The 20,797-nt window shown below is 45.2% G+C and overlaps 1 protein-coding gene across 4 annotated transcripts in view; it reads left to right on the top strand.

The window, feature by feature from the left end:
* The window catches only part of NBAS (NBAS subunit of NRZ tethering complex), an 890,452-nt gene that overhangs the window by 205,658 nt on the left and 663,997 nt on the right, over positions 1-20,797 (top strand). For all 4 annotated transcript variants that reach the window (XM_088451840.1, XM_088451839.1, XM_088451841.1 and 1 more), the window contains exon 22: positions 16,042-16,125. In XM_088451840.1, the coding sequence (XP_088307966.1) occupies positions 16,042-16,125 (84 nt within the window). The remainder of the gene's footprint in view (positions 1-16,041; positions 16,126-20,797) is intronic.

The following is a 20,797-nucleotide window of genomic DNA, read 5'->3' as shown; positions in this document are numbered from 1 at the left end:
TCTGCAAGGCTGCTACGTGGTCTTCTGTCCATACCTTCGTGAGGTATTACTGGTTTGACACCTTCGCCTCTCAGGATGCTTCCTTCGGGCGGCGGATTCTCCTTTCTGCACAGGAGCGTCCCCACCCTTAAAGGGTACTGCTTTGGGACATCCCCAAGGTATCCTGTGGATACCCTATGGACCCTGAAGTAGAAAATATGAGATATGGTAAGAACTTACCCTTGTTATCTCTATTTCTACGAAGTCCATAGGGTTCCACAGGACTCCCGCCCTGTCGCACCTGTGCTGCAGATGGGCTTTGCTCTGGTCACCGGTTTTCCGTCTCCCTCTGGTGAGAATGTGATTCTTGTATGTGTCCAGATCTTTGTTCTCTCTCTTCCTTCTCCTCCTCCGGCCTATGGCTTGGTAACTAACTGAGGTGCCTTGGCCCGGGGGCGGGGTATAGGAGGGGGACCTAGTGCATCCTGGGAGGCTGAAAGCTTAACTCTTTGGTGCCCTGCGACTGACGTCACACCTATACCCCAAGGTATCCTGTGGAACCCTATGGACTTCGTAGAAATAGAGATAACAAGGGTAAGTTCTTACCATATCTCATATTTTTCTATGAATCCCTATTCATTGAAAATAAAGTTACAGAATGATAAGTTCTCAGCTGGTCAAACGGCTTCCATCCACATCGCTAGTGGCCCGCAGTAGAGGGAGTGTTGACTTTGAGCTCCAGCTAATATACGCCCATTTTACAGAGCATCTGCTGGATTATTATTATCCTTTATTTATATGGCGCCACAAGTATTCCGCAGCGCCTTACATAGTACATAAACAAATAATTTGACAAGTGACTTACAGTACAATATAGGACAAGGACATGGATAGTATACGCATTGCTACATTAGTTACCATAACACCTAGTTATGCAACAGAGCGTAAGCAACCAAGTGTTAGGTGCCCTGGTGGGAGGTAAAAAGTAGATGAAAGTAAAGTAAGGAGAAGCACAATAGGGTAGAGACCCTGCTCATAAGAGCTTACATTCTAAAGGGGAGGGGCAGACAAACAGGTGTGACACAGATGGGGTAAACGGAGAGGAAGGAGTATGAGTATGTTGCAGCAAGTTAGGATGGGAGCTTGGAAGGCTTTGATGAAGTAGTGGGTCTTGAGAGCCCGTTTGAAGGATCTATCTATCTATCTATCTATCTATCTATCTATCTATCTGTCTGTCTGTCTGTCTGTCTTCAGGGTCCATAGGGCTCCACAGGGTGGCAATGGGGTGTAGGTGGTACTTGGAGGACCGGACACCAACAGCAAAGCTTTTTCTTGTCCCAGGATGCTCCTGTCCTTTCCCCTATACCCCGCCCACAGCTGAGGGCAGCTCAGTTTTGTTGGTGTCCGGCAGGAGCTGGACCACCGTTAGAACAGTGGGGTTGCTACTAAGCAGACCAAACTTTATATTTATGATTTTATTTTCATTTTTACTAAGTGCAGCAGCGCTAGACAGTCCTCCGGACGTCTACTCTGCTTCTCCATCACCCCTCTGCGACACCAGCCCTTTGCTAGGTACTCTCGGCGGGGCTCCGGGGGAACCCAGCTAGCAGGGCTCCTCGGACCCGGGACTCAAGGGGACAGGTAGGTGGATCCCAGCTTGCGGGGACCCGCGTCTATGCGCAGTCTTGCCATCGGTCTCAGGAGACAGACCGGAGGCGCTGATGTGGACACCGGTTCGTCCGGAACTCCACTAGACCACCAGGGCATTACTATACTGGCGTAGGGCACAGATTAAGGCCAGGGACCCGGTGGGTTGATGTCGGCATAAGGGAGAATGTGCTCTCCCTGCAGCCCCTCCCCCAGATCAGGGTGCCATTCCACTGTGGTCTTGCTGCCCCTGAGCTGCTCCTCCCTCACCCTCCGCCCCCTATGAGACACACGGAAGCCATTTTCTGCATTCAGGTCTCCGGGAACGCTGGGTGTGGTCTCCTTGTATACCTCTCCCAGGAGCCAAGTTATACAGAGCTATTTCCTTCCATCCCCTGCGGTCTGTGTAGTTGAATTTAGTGCCCACTGCAGTTATATTGTATGGTTCTGTTTCTTTTCTCAACTGTCAGCTTATACCCTTTCTTTCATTATAACTCTGGAATACTGAAGTATAGGGGGTTTATTAAAATTCACATCTACCTGTATTTGTGAGGGCTAACACATACTATATATATATGTGTTGCTCACTGCACTGTGCCAGATTGTGTGCTAGAATAATTTTTGCAGCTATGTACGGCAAAGGCAAGAGTAACACGCAGCCTGCTCCTCCCACTCTGGTGTCTTGCAAGTCCTGTTTAGCTGGCTTAGCTTCAGAGGATCTTATTCAAGATGGTCTATGTGCATCTTGTTATACGGCACCTGGCCCCTCAGCCCCTGCATCCTCTCCTCAGGACCCCCCCCCCATGGCTTCTTTTTTGTAGGTATTGGCAAACATTGTGGACCACTTAGTGGTCCCGGTGGTAGCTCCCCCTATGGGATGGCCACAGCAGGTACTCCCTGCAAATCCTTTGCCTTCCCCATGGGTAGATGTACTTTCTACCTCAGTGCAGAGTCTAGCAGCTACCTCTACAGCCTTTCAGCAAATGCTGCAAAAGGAGAGACCCTTACATAGTAAACCTAAACTAAGCGTGCTGTGTTATCTTCCCAATCCACCCAACTATCAGATTCTGAGTTATCATCTGCGGAGGCAGAAGACACAGTTCTCTCTCATTCTGACTCCCCCTCTGGAGATGAGGAGCCCCCCTCTAAATTAAATATACCCGCACTTGTAAGAGCTTCAAATAGAAGAGACCGAACCCACTCCTAGGCAATAGAGCCACTATTTAAGCGACAGAAGGTAGTTTTGCCAGAGTTTCCTCACTCTGATCAGCTATCTGATCATGTGTGAGGCATGGAATATACCTAGTTAAAAGTTTCAGCTGCATAAACGCTTGAGTTCCTTTTACCCTCATCCAGCTACTGATTGCACTAAATGGGAAGTTCCCTCTGCAGTGGATTCCCACGTGACATCCCTGGCCTAGTTAAGAACGCTACATTGCCTATACACACTGCAACCTCCTTGAAGGAGACTACGGATAGATGGATAGAAGCTTTCCTGAAGTCTATATACTCTCTTACAGGAGCTATTACTCGTCCTGCCAGGGCTACGGCCTGGGTGGTAAAAGCCATTGAGAGTTGGGCAGATGCCCTAGAAGATACATTTCCCTCTGATGCTTCCAGTGAACAGCTGTCATACATATCTCACATTAGAGATGCAGTCTCCTATTTAGGGGAGGTGGCTTTGGATACTGGCCTCCTATCTTCCAAGGCATCTGCTACTTCTGTACTAGCCCGCCGTATTATTTGGCTTCGCTCATGGAAAGCAGATTCGGACTCTAAAAAGGCTTTGGAATTTCTGCCTTATTCTGTGGAGATCATGTTTGGCCCAGAATTGGACAAAATTGTGACTACCTGGGCAGCTTCCAAGACGGCGTTTTTGCCCACTGCATCTACTACGAAGCCTTGGATGTCATCCTTTCATCCTTAAGGAAAAGCTAAAGGTCAGTCCTTTCTACTGCAGTCGGCATCCCCAAAGGCCTCCAAGCCTAGGACCAAACAGGCCTGGGCTACTAGATGTTCACCTACCAAATCTGAGGACAAGCCCTCAGCCTTACGGGGTGGGCCTCTCCCTGGGGGCTCCGAGGGTGGGAGGCTGACTTCTTCATTTCTCACAGTTCTGCCGTCAGACCACCTCAGACGCCTGGGTAAGAGAAGTGGTCTCCCACGGATATGCCTTCTCATTCCTGAGGCGGCCCCCCCAGCAGTTCTTTTGCACAGGACCTCCATTGGACCCAAGCAAAGCCCTGCTCCTCCGGAATGCCATTCAGTCCTTACTACTCTCGGGGGTAATAATTGCGGTCCCCTCATCACAGAGAGGGAAAGGCTATTATTTTACCCTTTTCTTCGTTCAAAAGCCCAATGGGTCTCATCGGCCTATTCTCAATCTCAAGTCTCTGAACAAATTTATCAGGGGGTACAGGTTTTGTATGGAAACCCTACGATCTGTTGTCCTGACTATGGAACTTGGAGACTTTATGGTGTCTCTGGATATTCAGGATGCTTACCTACATGTACCTATAGCACCTTCTCATCAGCAGTATCTCCGGTTTGCTGTACTACAGCAACATTACCAATTTCAAGCACTGCCTTTTGGGCTTTCTACAGCTCTTCGAGTCTTTACCAAGATCATGGCAGTTATTTTGGCCTCGATTCGCCGTCGGGGGATCAGACTGCATTGCCCTCAGGCTGTGGGTGGGGTATTGGGGGAAGGACCAGAGCATCCTGGGAGAGGAAAAAGCTTTGCTGTTGGTGTCCGATCCTTCAAGTACCACCTACACCCCATTGTCACCCTATGGACTTCGAAGAAAGGATTAACAAAGATAAGTTTCACCATCACACACACTCTCCCCCCTCCCCCTTCCCCTTCCCAAGGTGGTGAAAAGGGCTAAAGTGTTTCAGACCCCCCCCCCCCCCCCGTGCAGTATCCTGACTGACTGTCTCATTGTGGCTGTAGCAGGGTTCAATCTTCAAACACCAACTGTCATCCCAAGTGCTCCCAAACATCATTGGCAATTGGTGTTGCTCCCCTATTTGAATACTGAGGGAATTGAATGTATTACTACAGAAGTGAGAGAGAAAAATGTGTTACAACATCAGTGAGAGGGGAATGTGTTATTATAGAGGTGAGGGAAGGGAATGTGTTACTGTTCAGATTTGGTAGGGGAATGTGTTAGTACACAGGTGAGGGAGGGTAATGTCATACTATAGCAGTGATGCATTACTATAGAGCTGAAGGATTAATGTGTTATTGGAGGGGTGAGATGGAAATGGAAACTGTAAATATCAAAGGTCTGCCCAGGTGAAACTGGATAGATCAGCCAGTGCAGTATACATTGTCTCCTGTCTTCATTTTTGACTCTCTGCAAATGGGCTTCTGTCCCAACATTCCGCTGAGCCTGCCAAAGTGATCAGTGAACTACTCATAGCAAAGGATAAAAGTAATTTATCCATACTTAATTTCTGGACTTCCCTGAGGCTTTCAGCACTGTTGATCAACCAAATCTCCTGGATACCCACCTTTGACCTTCATGACAAAGTATTTTCCTAGTTCACTTCGTACCTATGTTTACATCTTCCCCTCCATCCAGTATCTTTTGGAGTCCCACAAGGCTCTGTTCTTGGCCCTTTGCTTTTCTCACAGTACACGTCTGCTCTTGGGGAGCTAATCCACTCATTACAACTCTGGTTGATGACCTCCAAATCTACCTTTTCCTTTCTGTACTGTAACCATCTATCTCTCTGGGAAGCAATCGGGAAGCCGACTGCCTAAATACCAGCAGCCGGCTTCCCGACTGTCAGATCCCGGCAAGGGTGAAATTCCGGGCATCTACATCTAGACGCCCGCATTTCCCCGACGCCGGGAGACCGGTGCCCGGCATCCCGATCGTAGTGATGCCGGGTGCCGCGAGCTGACAGCCGCGAGGGGGAGGGTTAGGTTTAGGGCTCCAGGGGGGGCCTTAGGGTTAGGCACCCCCCCGGGAGGGTTAGGGTTAGGCTAGGGGGAGGGAGGGTTAGGGTTAGGCACCCCCAGGGGGGACTTAAGGTTAGGCACCCCCCGGGGGACTTAGGTTTAGGTAGCGGGGAAGGGGGTGGTTAGGGTTAGGCACTTGGGGGGGAAGTTAGGGTTAGGCACCCCTAAGGAGGGTTAGGGGGGTTAGGTTCGTAGATACTCACCTATCCACGATCGGGATTTCCAGCGCTGTCGGGCTTCCGCTGCTTCGAACTCTGCTCATGTCGGGCTGCCGCTGACGGGAATCATATCCATTCCATCTCTCTGCTATCTCCACGTGGATGTCCCAATACTACCTAAAGCTCAATATATTCAAAACATAGCTTATCATCTTCCCTTCTCCAAGCCACCACCTGCTTTCAAATCTTTCATCATCAGCAACTGCACAATTTCATTATTCTCCCAAGCGCCATGGTGCCACAGTTAATTCCGCTCTCTGCTTTATTTCGCACATAGGGATATATTTACTAAAGTGCCAGTTTTTAGCAGTGGAGATGTTGCCCATAGCAATCAATCAGTTTCTACTTAACATTTATCTAGCACCTTCTAGAATATAATAGCTAGAATCTGATTGGTTGCTATGGGCAACATCTCTACTTCTAAAAACCCGTAAATATACCCCATAGTTTCTGTTTCAGTCCTGTTGCCACATTAGGAATATTGCTAGAATATGCCCTTTTCTTACCTAAAATGCTACCAAAACTCGTATCCATTCTCAGAACTCCCACCTTGACTGTTGCAACCTTCTCCTTCCTCATCCACCTGTCCCTGATTCAATTCTTCTTACATACCTCAAGACTGGTCTTCCTCTATCCACATCAGCTGCACCACTTTGTAAATTCCTATTTCCTCTCTATTACCTATAAATCCCTCAGCACCACCTATTCATACATCTCATATTATTTTCTGAAACACCATCTCCATAGTAAAATGAATATATTCTCTATGATTTGTCGCTAATTGAATGAATTAAAGGTTTTCAAATCTTCTCAACAAAGCGGATGTTTCACTTATCCTCTTGTTTGTAACATGTTTGGGAACTTTGTGACACTAATATTCCATAGCAGAGGATTATGACCATCTAATCCAGGGATGGGCAACCTCAGGCACGGGGGCCGTATAAGGCCCGCGGAATCATTTAGTCTGGCCCTCTGAGCTTTTTTCTCCTAGCCTCATCTGGCTAGCAGGGTGCCTAGAATGGCACCCTGCAGCCAGAATCTATGCAGCACTGCTGCCTGGGATGTCCTTAGGATGCTTCAGAAGGACATACAGCTCCCCAGAGCATCCTCAGGATGCTCCGGGCATTGCTGTAATCACCGATGATTGTGGCCCTGCCCCGTGTGACATCACATGGAGGGGGCGTGGCCTGCACCAGGCCCACAAATAATGTTATGTATATCAAAATGGCCCTCGGCAGAAAGAAGGTTCCCCACCCCTCTAATCTGTGTTTATCAGGATATTTAGTATTTTTTCCCTATACATTGGATCTAAAGAAAGGGTCTTGCTCATGTAACACTGTTTGATATAGTCTATTATTTTGTTTGTATATGGCATAAGTATATTTCCTATTTTGATTAGGCTTAAATATCATGCTGGGACCCATGCACTAATTTTATTATAAATATTATATGTTTTAAGAAATTAAATTTTTATATATTGCATTTGTGTACACATATATGGTTATTATGGTTGGTATAGCGCAGTTCGTTTAATTTTTGCTCTATGATTTGAGTCAGGATCTATCCGTTGATACATCTCCAGGATCCCGGGCTGTATAAATCCCTGAACTCTTCTCTGGGATATGATTACTTCACCCATTTGAACTCCTTTAAGGGAGTTATACTGAACTCAAGTCATTTTGCTGTTCAAAAGTGCTAAACTTTATCTGGATTTTATCCTCCGTGCCTACATTTGAGGTTGCTTGTTTTCCACCCAGTGGCAAACGCAGGATTTCTAAAGGGGGGGTTTTCAAATGCTCGATTTTAGAGTGAGTGTGGCCAGTCCATGAAGAGGGTAGAATTAGCACTTAACCAGCTTTAAAATGTGTCATACAAAGTGTATTGTGTGTCATAATTCCAGCATATACAGGATCAGTGATCACAGTAAGCCATTAGATGCGGCAGTAGGTCCATCCTGCCTGAGCTGAATGTTTGTATTTTAGATGTGGGCACCATTCCAAGAACATTCAGTACTAGTAAAATTCTATTATATTACTATTTCTATTGTGGCAATGCAGTGGGCTGGGAAGGGTTTTTTTCAGGCAGATGGAAACCCCCCCTGCATTTGCCTATGCCACCTGACCCAACTGCAGCTTTTTATGACACTTGAATGTTTTGGTCTTGTAAGCTGGTACATCAGCAGTCTCCTTTTTTATGCTGAAACCTGTGGTCGACTCAGCAGCAGAGTCCGAGACGATTGCACAGTCCTCTGGTGAAGATATAGATAGAAGGTATTTACCTCCACACTATTCCAGTAAATCTGGCTCCAGGCAGGGAACCCTGGAGGATCACTCACCACAGAGGTGATCTTATCACATACTGTAGGTGTTATTGGATACAGCTCTTCTAGTTTGAAGTTAGAGTCTGATTGGCAGCCTGCGGGATAGAAGTGGCCTTCTACAGCTTTTATTGTGAACTAGCTTTTATTAGTGTGATAGACATCATTTTTGTTTTTAGCTTCTATTTGATCTACAAAAACCTAGCTATAATATGGAATGGACCCTGTTCGAAGAAATACTGGGACAGGAGGACTGCTTTAAAAGTTTTAACTACTTTGAAATAAAGTACCATAATGCATTTAGCACTACTGTTAGTAGTTGTATAATAACTAGAAATAACTTGTTTGCAGTCCAAATCGCTAATATAGCAAGATCACAAATCCTTCACCAGCTCAGGAGCACAGACCTCAGCTCAGGCAATTTAGAACATACAAAACTGAACAAGGTGCAGCTTTATGCATCCTGTCATTTACTTCCTTAAGGAGTTAGGTTCTTCATATAATTCATTATTTTGCAAATCTCATTTGATTTGGAGGCGCGCCGTTGGGGTTTAGCAGTACCTGCCCTGCAGATAGAAAAAGGGTTTGTTTTTTTATTTGTGCTTCTTTATACAGTGTGATGTTATTATCTGCTCGCTGTGTGTGCGCCTGCACTCACCGTACTCGCAAAGAGAATGATATTTGCGTGAAAAAAAAAAAAAATGAGTCTCATTTGTTTCTCTAGAGGGAGGTAACAAGATAAGCCCCCTAACCTCAAAAAATCTAAATCTTATTAGATAAACAAAGTATAGAGCAGGCGTGCACGCCTCCCCGCAGCAGTATATTTATGAAACGCCTCAATATTTAATCTTGGAAATACAAATCTTCTAAATGTACTCTGAAGAAATCCTATAAATTGCCCGGGCTACAGTTCTATTTTGAGTAGAATTTAAGCCGTGTAACTGTGACATACAGAGCTGGATATTAGCAATATCCTGTTTTTTTTTTCCCTTCATGTTGTTTTTCATTTTCATTACCTTGAGGAATAGCCAATTAAACTGTTTCCCTTATGGGTTTTTTTTAAATGCTGTGTATGAAATGCATACTACTTAATTTGGTAGAGGTGTCGTACATTGTAATTGATCCATTGCAATGGTAGGCTACCTGTTCCTCCCCCAGCCTTGTGGAACTGCATGTACCAGCCAGCCTAAGGTGAATGTATAGAAATATTGGATAACTAGGTGAAGAGTAGGTGATGTCTGCACAATTTCCTCCAGGGTACTGTACAGATTAGGATCTTAAATCACAGTAAACTTTGTGGCAACATTAGATGTGTCCAGGGCTTGCTGAGCACTTTGGTGGCTTGTGAGGAGGTTGGCCAACCTCTGCAGTATGTGGCTCTATTCTAAAGATCACAATCTCCTTGGTGTCTATTAACTTTCATCAATGTGTGCAAGGTCATCCTTCAGCCCTTAAGTGAAGATTAAGCGAACGCCCGCCGGTAACCTTTAATTATAATCCCATATCTGTGCAACTCTGTTCGCTCCTTGTGCAGAGCAATATTCCTCTGAGAGTTGACCTGCTTATAAAGAGTCTGATTGAATTGAAGTGGGCGACAGCCTGACTTTATAGCTACAGTGCACAAACCACATTGTCTGCAAACAGGAAAGCACTAGACCTCTTGACTGGCACAAATATATCATGTAACATACATACATGCTTCAGCCCAGATGCAAAGCAGCAACTGGAAAATAATTTATAGCAACTATAGAAACATTGGCCTTTTTTCAGCAAAAACCATAATTGTTGGGTATCTGCGTAGGCGCCCGACCCGTACTGGGCATGAAAAGTACTGGTCCTGAAAGATCGCACGCAGATCGGCAGCAGACTGTCAGTGATTGAAACAAAACAGAGGCCTTTCACTGCCTTTGGGGGTGAGGGGGGGGGGGGGGAAGAGGCCAGGGTCTCCGTTGGAGATTACCTGGCCTCTTTCTCTTAACTGCAGCGGCCGGCTTGCGTGACCCCATGGGTCACTTAGTCGGCCATGTTCCCGCTGGTTATCCGATGCTGCGTTGTACAACGCAGTTCGGATAAGTAATGCGTGATGCCTCCTGCTGCATTACCATATCTGCAAGGACGGAATTGCAAAGCTGCTTGCGTGCAGCTTTACAATTCCGTTCAGTACTGAATCAAGCCCGTTGTCCATAATACATTACTATGTGTAATATAGCCCAAGCACATAGGCGCTCATTTATAAACAAGTTTTATCATTCGTTGTGTTGGATACTTGGTGCTCCAGCCAATCGGCTCCCAACTGTCATTTTCCAAACAGATGACAGTTGGGAGCTGATTGGCTGGAGCACCATTATCATACACCACCAGTTTTCTCTCTCGTTGTGAATGATTAAACTCATTGATAAATAAGGCCCTTAGTATTTATTTACGTTGTTTGTATGTGGAGTAGACTTTATTGCATATTCCATGGCTGGTTTGTTCGAACTGTGGGCCTGATTCTGTAAGGATCGTAATTGCAAAGCTGCATGCAGGCTGTAGATATGTGATGTATGCACGCAGGCTGTAGATATGTGATGTATGCACGCAGGCTATAGATATGTGATGTATGCACGCAGGCTATAGATATATGATGTATGCACGCAGGCTATAGATATATGATGTATGCACGCAGGCTATAGATATATGATGTATGCACTCAGGCAGCTTTGCATTTGCGATCCTTGCAGATATGGTAATGCAGCAGGAGGCATCACACCTCCTGTGCATTACTTATCCGAGCTGCGTTGTCTAACGCAGAATTGGTCAATCTGCGTAACATCGGCCGACTGCAGTGACCCATGGAGTCTCGAAGCCAGCGGCCGAGGTTTACAGGAAGAGGTCAGAAAACCTCCGTCACCCGACAGAGATCCTGGCTTCTTCCCTCCCCCCGCTACGATGGTGACACGCCTCCGTTTCGGGAAACAGAGGGCATCGCCGCTCCCTCCCCGCCTACAAATGACAGCAGACTGTCAATCACTGACAGTCTGCTGCCAGTTTGCGTGCGGCCTCGCAAACCCGTTCTGCACTTGCGCAGAACGGGTCTGGCGCCAGCGCAGATTCCCTAACATGCACTGTTGAATCAGGCCCCGTATATGTAACATAATGTTGCAGCATGTTCCAGGGTTCAGCGATGTTATCCAGGTGCTGTAGTAAAGGCTGCTCTACCTGTAGGAATACAATGACTTTCTTTGAGTAAAAACCAGCTACAAAGAAATACATTTCCGCAATGTGATATTAAGGTCACTCCAGCCGTATCTAATTTCCACGGTGTCTGTCAAGATAGGAAATAGATCTGTTTTTTCCTCCTAAGGTTATGAGAGCGCGTGGCGAAGCTGGCTTTATTATTGGTGGATTGAATAGCAATTCTGGTCCATTTCTAGCTAATGGTGGAAAAAGCAGAGTATTTTAGAAAGAATTGTATCAATGTAAAAGTTTGGCACTTTTCTGCTATTTTATTAAATAATATTTTTCAAAGAGTCGCCCATTAAGACCTATATTGCTTATTATACTTAGTGTTATTTTTTAAGTCTATTTTCGCCATAATCTACTGTAACTCCACTGAGCTCATCTAATCAATATTCCCTCCCATGTGTATATAGTAAGTAGGCCTAGCACTATTTATCAATGATAGTTGTAGCCAAGTCTCCTCTATTACACAAATCATCTTGTACTGTATCTCACCAATGCAAAATGACCGACTTCTCCTACTCTGGGTGTGTAGCATAGACGTGTATCCGTAGCCTCCGCTGGTTTCATAACGCATCTGTCTAGATTAAAAGTATAATTACAGAGAAAGTATTCACACTGCAAAATGGTATATCACTCATATTATTGTTATATGAATTATTTTATATCCATATTTCCTGCCTGCGCAAAATTACTAAGGACACTACGGGGTATAGCTATAAAAGTGCAGGTTTTACAAGTGTAGATGTTGCCCATAGCAACCAATCAGTTTCTACTTATGTATCTAGCACCTTCTAGATAATAGTTAGAATCTGATTGGTTTCTATGGGCAACATCTCCAATTCTAAAGGAGGAGCATTGAGAATGGACATGAAGGGCAAAGAGTGCAATAAGATGCAGGATTTTGGTGGAGTTAGACGGTGGGTACAGGTGGTGTAACATCTATAAGACGGGATAGCTGTGTGTGTGGGGGATGTTTGCTTAGTCTGCTATTCATTATCACATCGGTTCCCAAACTCTGCCATTACAGTCCAGGTTTTCCATGCTTGAGGCCAGATTGTTAATCAAATTGACTGCCCGTACATTGGTCACAGGGAACACTGACATCACAACACGAGGCGGGCAAATTTAAATGCCAGTCTAGGTTGATGTCTGGCTAGTCATATTGGGTGGCCAATTCGAATGTTATAGCTTACCGAATCGGCAACTGTATTGGGTAAGTGTGTACCCAGACTAACTAAGGGGACAATTGCTTTTTCAAACAGGGTCATTTGAAAGTGTGTGTGTCTGTTTGTACTTTATGCACGGCCAGAGTTTTGAACCTAGCTCCATCAAATTTGGCATGGTGGTGTAGTTTGACCAGGATTAAGTTTTTTTTTGCCTTGGTTTGAACTTCCTCAGGGCCACACATTGTCACACAATCCATAAAAATGGGGACACTCTTAAATTACACTGGATCTGGTGCTGGCTCCAGTAGAAATTGGCTGTCTGCCAAAAACATGTGAGAAAGCTACAAACGCATTAATTTAACCCTCACAGTCTGAGCAAACTTGATGACTCATGCAAGTTTATTAAATCCAGAGCCTATGTGTTTGCATGCAAGGGCGTAACTAGAACTTTGTGGGCCACATAGCAAGATCTTAAAAGGGTCTCCCCCAGAGAGAAAAAAAAAACACATTAATTTACCTGCACACAGAGCCCAATCATGTTATGCCACACAGATCCTATTCAGGTTATGCCACATAGTGCCCCATATAACACACTATTCCACACCTTATGCCCCCCCCCAAGCAACTCGCCTCCCCGTGTCCCTCCAGTAGCCACTCGCCTCCCCCTGTGTGCCATCAGCTGCCAGCAAGTGCGGATTTGGGGCCAGGCCACCAGCTAATTACAGATGGCGCACCAGCAGGCAGAGGCAGACTTGGACAGACAATGCCTGCAGTGGTGTGTGTATGTATATATATTATAACATGTTCCAGATATAATGAGCAGCCCTTTCAGAAAAGGCTAATAGTACTTTAGCTTTGGTTGCTATTTTAAGTGTAAATTCTTTAACATTCACTGCACTGTAACTCCCTATGTCAGCACTGAGATTTAACACTGGGGCCGTGTAAGTGACAACAAATGTTAATTGCATTTGTGAAAAACAAGAATAAGTAAAAAAGGTCAGGTACATGTGCGCCCTTTAAAAGAACATTACGCGTGTGTTGAATGTTACCGTTAGGAAAATGAAATGTTCCCCACTCCAGTCTGTAATGACTTTATTCCTTCTATTATTGCAGGATCAGGAATCTTATTAAGCTGGAAACCTGATAAAAATGATGAGCCAGCTTTTCAGGGTTTTCAATCTGAATTACCCAAATACTACATACATAATACATTGATAGTGCGAAGCTGTTACCTCCGGGCACTATGGGCCACCTTTCTCTGTATCTGGGCTTTTGCTGGGTCCTAGCCAGTTCTGATGCATAGGAGTTCGCCAATCATGATCGCTGTGTACACTGTGGCCTTGATTCAGCATGGTTAGCAACTGGTCAACATGGTTAGCAACTGCTAAAGTGTACGCAGACAGTGCGCATGCACGAAGGCATCACTGCGGTCACACAGACCACGGAGAGCCATCGCAGAGTGAGAGACAGGCTGTGAGCGCTTGGGGGGTGGTGATGGGGGAGTGCTCGGAGAAACGTAGCTGTGTCTGTCCGTATTAAACGTCGTTACCTGGGCATGTATGAATTAGTCACTGAGACGGCATACGCAGCTTGAGTACATTCAGCAAGACTTGCAGTTTCTGCGGCAGGTCTGACCTGCTGCAATTCTGCGTGAGGGGCCGATGTATACGCAGGACTGTGAGGTATTACGGATGTGAGATTGCGGTAGTGGGCATCACTATGCTGGGTGTGCGACGGCTTTGCGTTAGCATTCATTAGCATATTTTCACAGCAGACCTCCCTGCGATTACAGAGCTGCGATCGCAATAGCCATCCATGCTGAATCAGACCCTGTGTGTGGTGGAAAGATGTCTATGTAAACTGAAGTAAGAACACATTTTTATTATGTTGAAAATGCATAAAACATATGCATAAAAGACTAATGCTGCATAGACACGTAAAGATTTTCTGTCCAACCATCCAACTAGTTGATTGGTTGGAATGAAAATCTGGAAAGGTATGAAAGCAAATGACAATCAGCAATTTGCTCCCAAATACCGGATAATGGACAAAAGCTGTTGTTTGAACAAATTATTTAGATCAAACATGTAACAAACTTGTCTGAGGACCATTTTCATCTGTTTCCTGGCATTTAGGAGCAAATTGCTGATCATCAGTTACTCCCATATGTTACCAGATTTTCATTCCAACCAATCAACTAGTTGGATGGTTGGACAGAAAATCTTTACGTGTGTATGCAGCTTAAGGCCCGTATTCAATTTGGAGCGAAAAGCCGGAATCGGCGAAAAAGTTTCGCTGATGACGTCATTTCACCAGGTGCTTGCGATTTTTTAAACTTAACTTTAGCAACTTTAAAATTTGCTGGACCCCATTTTCACGTACCCCAAATTTGCTGGGATAAGTTATTTTCAGCAAAAAATACTCCTGAATACTATTCTGCACCACTTCTACAAAAACGCTATTTAGCAGCTATTGAGCCCGTTTAAAAACGCCAAATACCTTCAGAAAGCCAAATCAGGGGTAATCATAGCTAACCCCCATGTCAGAGCATCTTTAGGGGGTGTCAGGCTGATATCCCCAAATCTGACATGACTTTCCGCTTGTTTAAGTTTTGCCGGGTCCCGTTTTCGCGTTCTTTCAAATTGAATACGGGGATACTCGGGCACGCGCACGATACTTTTCCGCCTGCAAAACAGGCGAAGTAGGCGAAATGTCCGGGAGGCTGAAAAGTATCGCTGGTCCGCTCAAATAGAATACGGCTCTATAGGGTCAATCAGCCAATCAGCTCCCAACTGTCATTTTTCAAACACAGCCTGTGAGATGACAGTTAGGAGCTGATTGGCTGTCACCTTATCACTTGTCACTCTGTCTCCTAACACTGCTTAGTAAATAGACCCCTAATTCCATAATCTTGTCTGCCAGTGGCCACTTTGATTAGTCTCATGTACACACATAACCTGAGAGAAATGTGACCTATTTACTGTGGAACTTTGCTCTAATTATCTTTTATTAACTGTATATTCCTATAATGGGTCTCGCAAGTTGTTCTCAATTGCGACACCTCACGTCTACTTCTGAGCCACTTCCCATGGTGGGTATGGGAGCCTTGCATCATCTAGATAAGGGCGGTTTATTGACGCTACTGACTCGAGGAAGGGAACAGATATTCACTGAAATATGGCACTGTGGAGTGAACACTGGAATAGGAATTATTTTCTGTCTTAATTTTGTAACAGTCCAAGAACGGTGAACAAAAATACAGGTCACCCTCCTCTATAACTTAATCAACCTATATTTAGAAGTTGTTCTCTTTTAAAGACTTCCAATTTGTATTTGATTGGAGTTTTTATGCTTTATCTCCTTCTGTGTGTTGAGTCGCCTGTTTTGCTCTTGTGTTGAGTACTCTGTCGGTGAAATAGATTTGTGACAATGGCTCCTCTTCTCCGTGCAGAAGCTCAGACCCGGCCGCCCCAGTCTCGGCGTCCATTGTATTCCTTATCTCTACCTATGCTTCCTTCCTAGCCTCGAATCGGGGGAGCTGCAGATTGTCGCTTGGAACGAGCAGAATCACAGGGACAAAGACTGGTGCGAGGAACCCCAGTGCAAGTGAGTCCAGTCTATGCCGTAATTGAAAGAAGCACATCAGATGTACACTCATACATATTTAAATGACTGTTTTTATGTTTTCCACTCAATATGTTAATACATTTTAATAGAAAGACGGAGCCACATCAAAGGGAGAACTGGAACATTAGTGAGCATTAAGAAAAGAAGGCTTCATGCTAAATCTCATCCCTTCCGCCATCGCCCTTTGTTACTTTCACACAACTAAATTGCTTTCCTTTCTTCAGAGCACCAAGTTAGACTCCATTAAATAAACAGAAGAGCACACAGCTTCGGGGGGATGAATACACAATGCTTGTATTAAAAGGCATTCAATCACTTTCAAATCATGGATGCAGAATTGTCTCCAGAAATAAATGCCACCTGATGAGGAGGGTGCCAGGAGATACCGTGCCAGCTGGCGCCTTTATTTACATGTTTGAGGTTGAGGAACTCCTTGGCAGGCGCGGGTCGGGTGACGCCACCTTCTGTCACGTTTAACGTTGGAGGTGGTTATCCGTCCGCAGCATTCGCTGACATTACGGCATCGGCTTGTTTAGAGATGTCACAGCGAAGCTGTTTGAAAAGTGTTTGTTTCATTGTGACAGAATCATCATAGAACATACAGTATTACACTGTATCATTGTAGTACAGGTTGAGTCTCCGATATCCAAAATGCTTGGGACCAGGGGTATTTTGGATAACGGAATATTCCGTATTTTGGAATATATACATACCATAATGAAATATCTTGGGAATGGGACCCAAATATACACACATAATGCATTTATGTGTTAGATACACCTTATACACACAGCCTGCAGGTCATTTTATACAAGATTTTCAATAATTTTGTGTCTCAAACAACGTTTGTGTACATACATGAAATTCAGTTATGTTTCATATACACCTTATACACACAGCCTGTAGGTAATTTTATACAATATTTGTAATAATTTGTGCCCTAGACAAAGTTTGTGTACATTGAACCATCAAAAATCAAAGGTTTAATTTTCTTAGTCAAGCCAAAAAAATTCCGTATTTCGGAATATTTGGATATGGGAGACTCAACCTGTATTGTGCTTATTTCTTTTATCTCTGCAGTTCTCTACGTAACCTTGTTCCTGCATATGTACATTACAGGGATTTCATCCATCGTCAGATAAGATTTTAAAGAGCCCCATTGCTTAAAATTAAGGGTGTATTGTTTGTGTTTTTTTAATACGATTGTCATTCAAATTTGTTTTATCAGCGCAACAGGGTCGCTAAATAATAATATTGCCCTGGGAAGTTGTCTGACACCGGAGGCAGATTTTTAATCCAGGCACTGACACACTGTGTAATAGTCACTCTCCTTCTGCACCTCACAAGGCAGGTCAGGCAAGACACAGTGGCAATTGTTTAGCACACATCTGGGCTTATGCTGGCTACACACTAAACCATGGGTCTTCAACCTTTGCCCTCCAGCTGCTGTGGAACTACACATCTCAGCATGCCTTGCCACCGGTTTGATATAACAGCATGCTAAAACTGGCAAGGCATCCTGGGATCTGTAGTTCCATAGCAGCTGGAGGGCCAAGGTTGAAGACCACTGCACTAGACGATGTGTACCCAGCCCGACATCGGCAGTGACGGGTCCCGGCAACGTCGGTGTCATAGTAGGTACACACTAGATGTGCCCTATATAAAAGTCCGATCCGCCGGACCGGACGACATATCGTCTAGTGTGTACCCAGCCTAAGCACTGTGATAGCAGCTGAACTTGCTTTCATTGTAATACTGCAAATTAGACCTTTTTAATGGTATCTGGCTACATATTGCAGTTGATCCCGTCAACCTCTTATCAGGAATCCGCTATAGCTCTAGATAGGCAGTGAAAGTGGTCCGATGATAGCCACCACCGACATTGCATGTGGTCAGTGTCCAGCCGCTGTAATAGTGCCCTATGACATTGGTCAAATGTCAGAGATCTGGCTGCTGGGCCTGTCTATGGGAAACCATTATTGTACATTTGCCGGATCTGACACAAATCTGTGCTGAAATGAAGGAAAGAAGCCCTTACCTATGGCAGCTGCGGAGATCAAGGCTCCTGAGACCTTATATAGATTTAGGGACTCATTTACTAACCACACAAATGTGGATGCCGGTTTCTGCATTATACATGCTGCACGCAGGTAATTGTCCATCAGGTACACCGTTCTCACCCACCTACTGACTCTCTGAAATGTCGTCTGCTTCTAGTTTTTTGGGATTGTGGATCCACAAGGATGTGATCACGATGAAGCGAGTGAAGTTTGAATTCACAAATCATTCTATTAACACGTTAGGACCACCGCATTTTTTCATGTTATACTTTGCAATTTCAGTCACTAAATGCTGCTTGTTTTAGTCTTTATTTCTTGAAGTGAATTATAACAGGGAGGGGTCATTGGCGCTAATTTACATATTTATAAACCTTAATTACCACCATTTGTTTACACACAAATGTGCCAGAAAAACTAAGACAGCCACGTCCATTCCCAGTACATGCCCCCACACCCCCACAGTAAATGGTATCTTCCGCAATTGAAGGACTATTTCTATGTAGCCATCTGTGCTTTCCATTGTAGTACAATTCGCAGTAAGATGGCATCTTATCACCATTTTAGCGACTTTGAACAAGGCTTGATAGTAGGCGGCTGACAAAAAAGCTGTGGACGATGGTAACATTGTTACATCCGACCGGTGTGCGACATTGCAACAGAAAACCGCAAAATCTAATGCTGGGGCCACAAATGACATTAGCGTACGAACAGTGCAATGTTCTCTCTCTTCTATGGGGTACAGGATCCGCTGGCCCACTGCTGACCCCACGGCACAAGGCTCTGCTCATCAACTGGGCTTGTGAACACTGTAACTGGATGCAAGATGGCTGTAATTGTTTAGCCTGGCCCAATGTGTCAAGGCTCCATCTGTTTTGGGCAGATGGACGATGACATGCATGGAGAAAACCCCACGAGGCAAGGGTCCCCGCATAACAAAAAAAGGGACTGTCCAGGGCGGCGGCGGCTCTGTATGGTCTGTGGTGGTTTTCAGCTGGCACGCATCACATCTTATACATCTGCATTGACCATTGGATGCTACAGAACATTGTGGATCATTTGTTCCCTTTCATGTCATGCATTCACTCAGACGGGAGCCGGATCTTACAGCACAACGATGCAATACTGCCCAGGTCTGTAGCCACAAGATTATGGATTGAGAAGCATTCCTCTGAGTTTGAAAACATGAGTTGCCCCTCTTTTGTCGGGATTGAACCCAATAGAACACATGTTGTATGCAGTTCAATGTGCCATCAATGGCAGTGTTCCACTACCGGTGAAGACTAGGGAATTGTGGACCATGATTCAGGAGTCATGGTGTACACGATGTACACAGTACTTCAGGGAGCCCATGCCCGTCTGAATGTAAGACCTACTCGGTACTAGACAGGTGTCTCAGTTTTTTTTGTATATAATTGTATAGCACCACCATTTTACGCAGCACTGTATAGACTTCCCAACCTCCAGCACCTCAGAAGTGGTAAAAAATTCTTCCTTACAAAAAAAACACCCAAAAACCTAATACAGGTTACACACTGGCCGACACATCGCCCATTCAATTGAGCAGCCGATATATCTTGTGCATGTCGGCCAGTGTGTACAGATGATATGTCTGTGAACGACATAGATCACAGACATACAGTATCGTGACGGCTGTACATCACCATAGAGCATTCACACTCTTGCTGTATTGTAAATGAGCAAGCATTGAGTAAATGTGTCAGCACTAACTAGCTAACAGACATCTCTATAACCAAGACCTCTATAGCCGTACCCTATCACATTACAAGCATTATTACCGCTGAGAGTGTCAGCAGTCTAGGGCCCCCCTGGATGACTTACATTTGCCACTGTACAGTTGTTTGACCAACTGCAAACCTGCTTGCCCCCAAGAGAGGCAGAAAAATGGCTCAGCGCTCGAGCCGTTGTGGACAGCTACCCAACGGCCCTAGAGTCATAAAGGCAACATCATGGCCACATAGTCCAGAAGACTTATGAATGTGGGTACCACAAACCCATCCCGGATGGACCCAATGGAACTCCCGCGAGTGACCCTAGTCCAATGATTGGTCGCTATGTGGAGAGTCTCATGCCCAAAAAGCAAATGCTCCGCAAGAGCGACGGACAAGGCACCCACAGAACGGATGAGGCCAAAGTCATTAAGGGTCGTGCACTGGCCACCTCAAGCGATAAAACCCCGCTGGAGAGAATTGTCGAAGACCACTTTCAGAGCTGAAGGCGCCAACAAGAAACAGGGGAGGCCCTGCAATCTTGTGAAACTAGCGACCTAGGAGGGTTCGTAACTGTGACGCCTGAGTATCCGTCACAAACTGAAACCCAAAAAGAGCCTAGTTGTGATAACCTTCAATGTGCAATATGCATGGTATCGCCGCACGTAGTCTGATGCATACCCAAGGAGCCTGGGCTCCACCGAACGGTAGGGCCCAGTCCAGACTGGACAGATTCGGTCAATGACTGAGGAAGAAAGACGACTTGCCCAAAATGGTGAGGGTATGCGTTCCATACACAGAGAGGGTATGAGTTGGCCTCCGTACTGTGGGCTCTGAACGGAACCACCCACTCTGTGGAGCTCG

This window comes from Taudactylus pleione, unplaced genomic scaffold (assembly GCF_031769625.1).
Source record: "Taudactylus pleione unplaced genomic scaffold, aTauple2 ptg000030l, whole genome shotgun sequence".
Classification (NCBI taxonomy): Eukaryota; Metazoa; Chordata; class Amphibia; order Anura; family Myobatrachidae; genus Taudactylus; species Taudactylus pleione.
Note: the sequence above shows the minus strand (reverse complement) of the source record. Positions and strands in the feature narration are given on the sequence as shown.